The sequence below is a fragment of the Schistocerca cancellata genome, chromosome 10 (genome assembly GCF_023864275.1).
Source record: "Schistocerca cancellata isolate TAMUIC-IGC-003103 chromosome 10, iqSchCanc2.1, whole genome shotgun sequence".
In the NCBI taxonomy this organism is placed as follows: Eukaryota; Metazoa; Arthropoda; class Insecta; order Orthoptera; family Acrididae; genus Schistocerca; species Schistocerca cancellata.
The window spans coordinates 86,130,300-86,142,505 of NC_064635.1; the positions used below are offsets into that span (position 1 = coordinate 86,130,300).

The window sequence follows — 12,206 nt, forward strand, 5'->3', positions numbered from 1 at the left end:
GCCAACCCTTTGCTTAATGTTTTAACTTTCCACAATTTTCCGCCGTTTTACAATTTCAGTCACCGTTTTATCGCTTGCTTTTATTGTTTCGTATCTTCTTTCTTACGTTTTAAAACGTCTCTAGGCTGCAGAGCAGCGCAATAAGCTGTTGCCAGCCCGCCCCCTTCGGGGGAATCGAAATACAATAAAGGAAAAAAAAAAGACTCCGCATGCAGTCTGATATTCGCGTTAGTCTATCGACAGCTCGTCTACAGACAGTGTGTTTACTTAGTTTCCGTGTACGAGTGGACGTTGTGGATTAGTGGTACTCCACGTTACCTATGGAACGCCGTTACAGTATCAAGCAATACGAATTTAAAGATTTAGCTCGCTGCGAAAGAGCAGACACATACAACGCTTGACAGACGCGATTTACTGCTCGGTACATCAAATAGCTCTTTTTGATCTTAAATTTTCCGTGAGACATGTCTCTAATTTATCTACGATAACGTCGAAAGCTGAAGAAGTTAATTAAAATTTGTGCTGTGGCTAGGACTCAAACCGAGTTCTTCTTGCTAACGGGGTAGATATGCTGACCATTACACAATCACAGCATTATAGTCAACGTAGCTGCACGAACTACCCAAGTGAAATACCCTTCCCAACACAAACTCCAATTCACATCTCCCCTTGTATTGCCACTATTACCAGGGCTCTCCGGCATTGGAACATCACCACAGCATTGGACGTAATGGGGAAGTACTGTACTACGCGTGATCGTATAAATCTTAAATTTTCCCTGAGACATTTGAGTCTCTATCTACGATAACGTTGGAAGCTGAAGAAGTGAATTAAAATTTGTGCTGCGACCAGGATGCCTAGTAAACAAGAAGACCTGGGTTCGAGTCTCAGCCACAGCATAAATTTTAATTCACTTCTTCAGCTTCCACCGTTATCGTAGATAGAGACTCAAATGTCTCAGGGAAAATTTAATTTAAGATTTATACGATCACATGGAGTACAGCAGTTACCCATTACGTCCAATGCTGGGGTGCTATTCCCATGTCGGAGAGCCCTGGTAACAGTGACAATACAAGGGGAGATGTGAATTGGAGTCTGTGTTGGGAAGGGTATTTCACTTGGGTAGTTCGTGCAGCTACGTTGACCACACGTTGTAATGGTTAGCACATCTGCCTAGTAAGCAAGGAGAGCTGGGTTCGAGTCTCAGCCACAGCATAAATTTTAATTCACTTCTTCAGCTTCCAACGTGATCGTAAAAAGGCCCTTTGTACTACATTTCCAGGCATAGAGCACGTGAAGAAATTTGTGGTACGAATAGTAAAATTTCTCATGTCGCATGCAGGGTGTCAACTGCAATGTGCTTCGATGTAACTGATCAAAGAGCATGGGGACAGTTATTATTACTGCGAAGTAAGTTGGTTAAGTCAACGGCGCATGCCTGGAGCGATTTTTCGATTAATACTAGCTACTGAATTTATTAAGGAAACAGGAGTGCAGGAACGAAAATGAGAACATCCTGAATGGATTGCAGACCTCGCGTTTTACTTCGACCTGACTGCACTCTGTCCACAGTAAGACACTAGAAGGTGTTTTACATTGCATCCTCAGGTAATTTCCACGTACCCATAACGAAATTGCCAAAGTACTACAATACAATGCCAAAAAGACATTTTTTTCGACTATGGAACTACACTACTGCCCATTAAAATTGCTACACCACGAAGATGACGTGCTACAGGCGCGAAATTTAACAGACAGGAAGAAGATCCTGCAGTATGCAAATGATTAGCTTTTCAGAGCATTCACACAAGGTTGGCGCCAGTGGCAACGTCTACAGCGGGCTGACATCAGGGAAGTTTCCAACCGATTTCTCATACACAACCAGCAGTTGACCGGCGTTGCCTGGTGAAACGTTGTTGTGATGCCTCGTGTAAGGAGGAGAAATGTGTACCATCAGGTTTCCGACTTGGGTAAAGGTTGGATTGTAGCCTATCGCGATTGCGGTTTATCGTATCGCGACATTGCTGCTCGCGTTGGTCGAAATCCAATGACTGCTAGCAGAATATGGAATCGGTGTGTTCAGGAGGGTAATACGGAACGCCGTGCTGGATCCCAACGGCAGTCGAGATGACAGGCATCTTATCCGCATGGCGGTAACGGATCGTGCAGCCACGTCTCGATCCCTGAGTCAACAGGTGGGTAGGTTTTCAAGACAACAACCATCTGCACGAACAGTTCGACGACGTTTGCAGCAGCACGGACTATCAGCTCGGAGACCATGGCTGCAGTTACCCTTGACGCTGCATCACAGACAGGAGTGCCTGCGATGGTGTACTCAATCACGAACCTGGGTGCACGAATGGCAAAACGTCTTCTTTCGGATGAATCCAGGTTTCGTTTACAGCATCATGATGGTCGCTTCCGTGTTTGGCGACATGCGGTGAACGCACATTGGAAGCGTGTATTCGTCATCGCCATACTGGCGTATCACCTGGCGTGATGGAATGGGGTGCCATTGGTTACACGTCTCGGTCTCCTCTTGTTCACATTGACGGCTCTTTGAACAGTGGACGTTACATTTCAGATGTGTTATGACCTGTGGCTCTACCTTTCATTCGATCCCTGTGAAACCCTACATTTCAGCTGGATAATGCACGACCGCATGTTGCAGGTCCTGTACGGGCCTTTCTAGATACAGAAAATGTTCTACTGCTGCCCTGGCCAGCACATTCTCCAGATCTCTCACCAACTGAAAACGTCTGGTCAATGGTGGCCGAGCAACTGGCCCGCACAATACGCCAGTCACTGCTCTTGATGAACTGTGGTATCGTGTTGAAGCTGCATGGGCAGCTGTACATGTACACGCCATCCAAGCTCTGTTTGACTCAATGCCCAGGCGTATCTAGGCCGTTATTACTGCCAGAGGTGGTTGTTCTGGGTACTGATTTCTCAGGATCTATGCACCCAAATTGCGTGAAAATGCAATCACATGTCAGTTCTAGTACAATATATTTGTCCAATGAATACCCTTTTATGACCTCCATTTCTCCTTGGTGTAGCAATTTTAGTAGCCAGTAGTGTATTTAGTGCCATATCTAGTTTATTTTGTGAACCATACACTGAAGCTTTGTGTATGAGCCGGAAAAATACAACAATGAAACCAATATTTCCAAAATTAGTTTCTGACACACGTATAATTTCAGTGCACATTAACCAAACAACTTTAACGTCCTTCAAATGATCAGGGCAGGTTCACTTATCCCTTCCGCTTCCTGGTTGTTCTGTCCTGTAATCTGCCACAGTCGTAATATGTTCCTCTTTTTTCCTTTCTTTCCTGTAACAAAGTGTTTACAGTCTCTCCTATCCCAAGCAATGAAAGTCCATAACTGCTGATCTTCTTAAAAGCCTGTGGTGCTTCATATCTCCTTTCTGTTTTGGGCTTTATAATTCCCACGCAAGAAGTTCTTTTCTCTGCTGTATCTTCATTTTTACTGAATAAAACACTGAAAAATAAACAACTTACGTATCGAAATAGAAACGGAAATGGTAACACCAATGGTCACAACAGCAGATTCAAGTAACAGTGGTGAAATCCTGGCCCTTAAAATGGATCCCAAAGCCAGAACATTATGAACACCGACCTACTGTCGACACAAACCCATCCAGAAGATAGCAGAGCCACCTCGCGAGAAATGACTGCTAGCCATACACCCCCACAGCGCATGTAGCATCCGTGAGCGATCTGTCTGTGTGTAGAATGGGGAAGGCATGCAATGTATCTGATTGTGATGGCCCAGAGAATTTGCGCGAACATTTCGGAAACTGCAAGACTTGGCGTGTGTTCCAGGAGTGCTGTGGTCAGTGTCCACAACACGTGGCGAAACCAGGGAGAAACCACGTCCACACGTTGAGGGGTTGGACGGCCACCTCTCATTGCAGATGTCAGATATCGTAGACTGGGCAGACTGATATAACAGGACAGGCGACGAACTGTGTCGGAACTAACATCAGACTTTAGTGTTGGGCAGGGTGCAGCCGTGCGGGATTAGCCGAGTGGTCTAGGGCACTGCAGTCATGGACTGTGCTGCTGGTCCCGGCGGAGGCTCGAGTCCTCCCTCGTGCATGGGTGTGTGTGTTTGACCTTAGGATAATTTAGGTTAAGTAGTATGTAAGCTTAGGGACTGATGACCTTAGCAGTTAAGTCCCATAAGATTTCACACACATTTGAACAGTTTTCTTTTTGGGCAGGGTGCAAGTGTGGCTGAACACATAGGGCATTTTACACTCCTAACGATGGACCTGCACCGCTGACGACCCATCTGACAATGTTAACACAACGACATCAGCAACTACGACTGAAATGGGCACGTGAGTGTTGGTACTGAACGCTGGAGCAGTGGCAGAATTTTGGATAGTCTGATAAATTCTCATACGTTCTTCATCGTGCCGCTAGGACGAGGCGAAGGCATCGTCTTCCAGGGGACAGTTCCTCGACACATGTATGGATGGACGCATACAAGCTGCTGGCGGTTCCATTATGCTCTGGGGAACATTCAAGTGGAGATCCATTGGTTCGGTGGACCTTGTGCACGCCACCATGACGGCCTTGGTGCAGACCATGTACACCCATTCGTGACTATCATGTTTCCTGACAGCAGTGGCATTTTTCAACAAGGTATTGTGCCATGTCATAAGGCCAGGAGTGTGGAGAGGTTCGAGGAACACAGTGATTAGTTCCAGTTGATGTGCTGATCCTGCAACTCGCCAGCTCTGGACCCGATCAAACACATCTGGGATGTGATTGAACGTGGCCTCAGAGCTCGTCGCCTTTTGTTAGGAATTTACTGGAATTAGATGACTTGTGTATGCAGACATGGTGCCAACTCCCTCCAATGACCCACCGAGGACTGATTGTTTCAGTGCCACAACGTGTCGCTGCTTTTTTCCCTGCAAAAGGTGGACATACCGGCTAGTAGGTGGGTGGTCATAATGTTCTGGCTGATCTGTGTGTACAAATTGACATCTGTGGACAACATGTAAGGGTGAGAGCATAACAAAATGAAAATTCGCTGGGTGACGTGTAACCACTGCGAGTGATGAAGGGTTAAACGCAGCACGCTTGTGGTGTCCCCGTCCTCCCACCCACCTAACTGAGAGCACCAAGGCCTGGGCAAGGCCCATGAGCCGCATTCTGGGCCGCCGCTGCTACTAGGGTACCGTTTTCACCGGCTGAAGTACGGAACCCTAAAAATGGCAAGTGAGGACTGATATATCGACGCCATTGGAGATGAAAAAAGTAAGATGGGCACCTCTTGAGCACGCCTCGCACAGTGGCGGTGCAGGGCGAGAGAGGGTTGCTGGAGCCGCTCACCTTGAAGGCGGAGGCGACCCACACCTGCCGGAAGGACGTGGCGTAGGCGTGCCAGGCGAAGCGCGGCACCTGCGCCGCCACGTCGGCGCCGTACGCCCACACGACGGGCCGCACCAGCCGGGCCAGGCCCGACGCCGCCACGTGCGCCGGCGGCCACCGCCTCAGCATGTCGTCCCACACCAGTGCCACCGCCGCCGGCCGCAGCGCCCGCACCGCCCCCACCACGGCCGAGACGTGCCGCGAGAACAGCTGCCTGCCGCACACAACACACACACACACTGCTGTCTGCTCGCTTCACTGCACGACCAAACCACAGCCGCTACAGACTGTCACACTCTGCTCGTACAGGTTGGCGCAGATGGATCGGGTGGTTTTAAAATACTTGTCAAACTGTCAATTGTAAAGGTATTGGATTGAAATAAAGTGCAAAACGTGTAGTTACAATGGAAGTTTATTAACAAAAAAATAGTAATGTTAGTTTTTAAAAATTACATCCATCAAATGCCCTCCTTCTCGAGCGACGCATTCTTGGAGTCGGTCCTTAACGTTCCGCATTGCCCGCTCAAGCACATCACCAGGAATTGATGTGATTTCGGTGTGAATTGCTGCCTTCAACTCCTGAATGGTCCGGGGTTTGTTCATGTAGACCCTTGCTTTTAAATAGCCCCATAAGAAAAAGTCACATACCGTGAGGTCCGGTGAGCGAGGGGGCCAATGGACATCTCCATTACGGGAAATCAAACGGCCAGGGAACAGAGCGCGTACAGCTTGCATTGATATCCTAGCGGTATGTGCAGTTGCCCCGTCTTGTTGGAACCACATATTGCCCATGTCGTAATTGTTCTCTTCAAGTTGTGGGAGAACAAAATCTTCAATCATGTTCACATAACGCTGCGAATTAACAGTAACCGCCTGCTCCCTTTCATTTTCAAAAAAGTAAGGACCAATTATCCCTACCTTAGAAACCCCACACCAAACCGTCACTTTGTCACTATGGAGAGGCCGTTGGTGTAGATCTCTTGGGTTAGTGTCGGCCCAGTAACGGCAATTTTGCTTGTTTACGTATCCGTTAATGTGAAAGTGAGCCTCGTCAGACATCATGATAATCAGGTTTACATCTTCCAATAACTCCAACATCTGTTGGCTAAACTGAAGCCTTTGAAGATGGTCTGTTGGGAGAATCTTCTGTACCAACAGGATTTTATAGGGGTGGAATTTCAGTTCTTCGTTAAGAATCCTTTGAAGGCTCCGACGTGACATTCCAAGAGCTTGAGCACGACGTCTCGTTGATCGACGTGGGCTCGCAGTGACATCGCGTCTCACACGCTCCACGTTCTCAGGCGTTGTTATTGTTGGCGGTCTAGGCGTCCATTTTGGAGCACATGAACCAGTAGTGCGGAAATTATGCACCCAACTCAATATCGTATCTCGCTTAGGAACACTACCGCGAGGTGGGATGTTGAAACGCCGGCGAAAGGCACGCGTCACAGCAACAATTGACTCGTTATTGCGTATGAACTCTTCCACTGCGAAAACACGATGCTCAACGGACCACGTAGCCATCGCGACTGACTGCCAGCCTGCAACTGAAACTTCCCGTCCCCCCCCCCCCCCCCACCACAGGACGAGGTCGCCGAACACCTGGCTCCCCCCCTCCAGACGTACAGTCCACTTCAAAACCACCCGATCCATCTGCGCCACCCTGTACATTCCAACCATTCATTGTTTTCTATACACTGCCTGACCAAAAGTATGAGGCCAATTCAAAAAGTAACAGTATTAAATGCAGTTAACCCGTAAGTGGATCGAAACAGCATATCCAGACACTCTGGAATGCAAATGGCATTGAAACAGTGGATGACATGCGTAAAGCTGAAACACTAAACACCTTCTTCCAAAGCTGTTTCACAGAGGAAGACCGCACTGCAATTCCTTCTCTAAATCCTCGCACGAACGAAAAAATGGCTAACATCGAAATAAGTGTCCAAGGAATAGAAAAGCACGCAGAGTACGCCAAAGAACTTGCCCGCCTTCTAACAGCCGTGTACCGCAAGTCTCTAGAGGAACGGAAGGTTCCAAATGACTGGAAAAAAGCACAGATAGTTCCAGTTTTCAAGAAGGGTCGTCGAGCAGATGCGATAAACTGTAGGCCTATATCTCTGACATCGATCTGTTGTAGAATTTTAGAACATGTTATTTGCTCGCGTATCATTTCATTTCTGGAAACCCAGAATCTACTCTGTAGGAATCAACATGGACTCCGAAAACAGCGATTGTGTGAGACCCAAGTCGCTTTATTTGTTCATGAGACCCAGAAAATATTAGATACAGGCTCCCAGGTAGATGCCATTTTCCTTGATTTCCGGAAGGCGTTCGATACAGTTCTGCACTGTCGCCTGATAGACAAAAAAATGGTTCAAACGGCTCTGAGCACTATGAGACTTAACTGCTGAGGTCATCAGTCGCCTAGAACTTAGAACTAATTAAACCTAACTAACCTAAGGACATCATACACATCCATGCCCGAGACAGGATTCGAACCTGCGACCGTAGCAGTCGCGCGGTTCCGGACTGCGCGCCTAGAACCGCTAGACCACCGCAGCCGGCCCTGATAGACAAAATAAGAGCCTACTGAATATCAGACCAGCTATGTGGCTGGATTGAAGAGTTTTTAGCAAACAGAACACAGCATGTTGTTCTCAAAGGAGAGACGTCTACAGAAGTTAAAGTAACCTCTGGCGTGCCACAGGGGAGTGTTATGGGACCATTGCTTATCACAATATATAAAAATGACCTAGTAGATAGTGTCGGAAGTTCCATGCGGCTTTTCGCGGATGATGTTGTAGTATACAGACAAGTTGCAGCATTAGAAAATTGCAGCGAAATGCAGGAAGATCTGCAGCGGATAGACACTTGATGCAGTGAGTGACAACTGACCCTTAACATAGAGAAGTTCATGTATTGCGAATACATAGAAAGAAGGATCCTTTATTGTATTATTATGTGACAGCGGAACAAACACTGATAGCGATTACTTCCGTAAAATATCTGGGAGTATGCGTACGGAATGATTTGAAGTGGAGTGATCATATAAAATCAATTGTTGGTAATGCGGGTGCCAGGGTGAGATTCAGTGGGAGAGTCCTTAGAAAATGTAGTCCACCGACAAAGGAGGTGGCTTACAAAACACTCGTTCGACATATACTTGAGTATTGCTCATCAGTGTGGGATCCGTACCAGGTCTGGTTGACGGAGGAGATAGAGAAGATCCAAAGAAGAGCGGCGCGTTTCGTCACAGGGTTATTTGGTAAGCGTGATAGCGTTACGGAGATGTTTAGCAAACTCAAGTGGCAGACTCTGCAAGAGTGGCGGTGTACCTTGCTGTCCAGGTTTCGAGAGGGTGCGTTTCTGGATGAGGTATCGAATATATTGCTTCCCCCTAGTTATACCTCCCGAGGAGATCACGAATGTAAAATGAGAGAGATTCCAGCGCGCACGGAGGCTTTCTGGCAGTCGTTCTTCCCGCGAACCATACGCGACTGGAACAGGAAAGGGAGGCAATGACAATGGCACGCAAAGTGCCCTCCGCCACACACCGTTGGGTGGCTTGCGGAGTATAAATGTAGATGTACCTGACCAGAAGTACGAGGCCAATTCAAAAAGTAACAATATTAAATGCAGTTAACCTGTCAGGCATCTGAAAGTCATGGGAAGTGAAAGTTCCAGCATATGTTGACAGATGGCATGACGAGCTGAGTAGCAAACAAAATGGCCGCATCACTAGTTGTGAGTACTGTAAGAGAACAGCGAGCAGTAAGGCGATTTTTGTGCTAGGACGGCGTACAACCTCGACAGATCAGTAGAAAGGTATCGGATAAGTATGAAGATAGCTGCATTAATGAGACAAGAGTGTGCAAGTGGGTAGATTCCTTTAAAAGTGAAAATACATTGTAAGGTTCTCATTGGTTTCTGCTATTGTAAGTAATTTACCTTTACTGATCAGGAACAAAGATGTCCCCTTCTCATTTGGGCTCCCTCCCTCCTCGCCTCTGTCCTCGTCACTTCTCCTTTCCCAGTCTGGGCGCACCCTCCCTATCTCCTGGCACTTGCTGTGTTACCGACACCCCCCTTCCTACCTCTTCTCCTCCATCTACCCCCCTCCCTCCCCCATCACTCTTTTCTCTCATCCTCTTCTCTGACCTCCCCTGGCAGGCCCTTCAAATTTTAATGCAGCTACATTGTCACGTTTTGGCGCTCACCGTGTCTGTATCACAAGTGCAGTGTGTGTTCAGTGTCGTCGTCCCATACTGAGAACACCGTTTTTAATTGTGCTATTCGTACCGCCAGTGTTTATATGCGACGTCATCATCGAGTGACATTTTAATTGTATGTGGATTTTACGTAAATGTGTCTCGTCCAACTACCCCTTTTTTACATTTTAACTCCAATTGTTTCTCGCTTCTCGTGTGCACATTTCATCTTTTATTCCCGCATTTTATACATGTAATGCTCTTATGTCCTGGACAGTGGAATGAAATGACAATAAAAGAAAAAAAAGGACAAAGATAACTGAGCACAATGTAAGAGTAATGAATAAGATCCTTGATTCTGTGTCGTGGCCGGCTCATTCGCCAGACCTGACGCCTCTGGATTTTTACTTGTGGGGATTGGTAAAAGACATTGTTTATGAAGACATTCCAACTACACCTGAAGATATGCGAGAGGGAATTGTCAGAGCATGTGCTTCGATAAGTGCTGAAGTGATCAGCAATACCACTCAATCCATGATAAGAAGATTGCAGCACCGCATTGATACCAATGGTCATCATTTCGAACACCTTCTGTAAATGGACGTTCATTCCACCTTTGTGACCTTCGTTGACCTTCAAAGACCTTAGTGTTACATATCAATGGATTCGTCTCGATATCCGCTATCAGAATATATGTAAAAAAAAAATTAAAAAAAAATGGTTCAAATGGCTCTGAGCACTATGGGACTCAACTGCTGAGGTCATAAGTCCCCTAGAACTTAGAACTACTTAAACCTAACTAACCTAAGGACATCACACACATCCATGCCCGAGGCAGGATTCGAACCTGCGACCGTAGCGGTCGCGCGGTTCCAGACTGTAGCGCCTAGAACCGCTCGCGCTACAGTCTGGAACCGCGCGACCGCTACGGTCGCAGGTTCGAATCCTGCCTCGGGCATGGATGTGTGTGATGTCCTTAGGTTAGTTAGGTTTAAGTAGTTCTAAGTTCTAGGGGACTTATGACCTCAGCAGTTGAGTCCCATAGTGCTCAGAGCCAAAGTTGATCATATCTCTGATGCGACCCCACTTAGCAACAAAAAACCAACGTCATTTAATAGCCCCAACATTTGTCCCACAAACTATTCAGCTGCTATTATACTTTCGGAGTTATTCTGGGTGGCAATAGTTAGTGACTCACCCAGTAGTTTTGAATGAGCATACAATTCGTTTCCTTTGGCATTTAATTGGATTTATTTTCTTTAATTCAAATTTTTCATTTAGAGACAGCAGACAATCAGTTTTGTTCAGCAGCTGAATACGTTATCCAAAGTATACGTTACATGAGGAGAAAGTTTTCGAAACCACTGTAGTCAGTTTTCTCTCAATCAGACAAATTATTAGAAAGATTACAACTTCAGGCACAGTTGAGCAACGCTCTGGTCGTCCCAGCACGGCCGTTACTAGCGGGAACGTGCGACGTGCTGACGCTACGATTCGTGACAACCGCCATATTTCTGCGGAAATTTTAGCCATGGAACTGAGCATGACTGTCGGATCAGCTCATGCCATTGTTAATGTGGTTCTCAAGTACCGTTTTTTGTGTGCACGGTGGGTGCCTAAGACGCTCGCTGGTGAACGCTAGACGGTGTGTGTTCACGCTGCCGCATAATTTTGGCGCGATATAACGCATGAGGTCACAACTTTCTGATATATATCGTCACAGGAGGCGAAACGTGGTGCGTCACTACGAACCAGAAAGCAAAAGAGAGTCTTAAGAATGGCGACACACGTCTTCTTCAGCCAAGAAAGATTTCAAGTCTCAGCCCGCTTCTGGGATACGAACGGGTCGATTTTGGAGCACCATTAGCAAAGGGGTGATAGAGTGAACAGTGCCCAGTACAACGCCACGTTGAAGAATGAGCTAAGGCCAGCAATACGGAGCCGCAGCAGAGGACTTCTGTCCAGAGGCGTCTTTCTTCACGACAACGCCGCTCTAGCTCTTGCTGTGATTCAGATTTTGAGATTTCAGGTCGTATTGCGTCCCACATACAGCCCTGATCTCGCTCCTTCGGATTACCCTGTGCCTGAATCCGTGAAGGAGCATGACGATTTTAAAGTTGTGATGAAGTTAAAAAAAAGCACTCTTGGTTGCGGGCACAAGCGAATACCTTTTATTCGAGTGAAATACACACATCAAAAAATGTTTTGCATCACCGCAGTTCCCAGAACTCTTCAAGATAGACGTTGACTTTTCAGAGACGTCAATAAACCAGCCCAGAGATGTAAACAACCATGCATGAGCAGCGCCTGTTAGACAGAGGGGATCCGACGGCTGGTCAATTCCAGTCATTCTATCAGGAAGGAGGTACACGGCTCGCGTTGTCTGTAGTTCAACCAGGCCTAGACGGTCAATACCGCGGTTCGATCGCGTTCATATGGTTACTTTGTGACAGGAAGGGCTCTCAATAAGGAAAGTGTCCAGGCGTCTCGGAGTGAAACAAACCGATGTTGTTAGGACATGGAGGAGATACAGAGAGACAGGAACTATATGTGTCGATAACATGCCGAGTCAGGCCGCCCCAGGG

At 47.0% G+C, this 12,206-nt stretch overlaps 1 protein-coding gene across 1 annotated transcript in view; it reads right to left on the minus strand.

The window, feature by feature from the left end:
* Positions 1-12,206, minus strand: part of LOC126106149 (hexosaminidase D-like) — a 125,109-nt gene that overhangs the window by 34,960 nt on the left and 77,943 nt on the right. Inside the window, exon 5 of the mRNA XM_049912391.1 lies at positions 5,372-5,624. Within this exon, the coding sequence (XP_049768348.1) occupies positions 5,372-5,624 (253 nt within the window). The remainder of the gene's footprint in view (positions 1-5,371; positions 5,625-12,206) is intronic.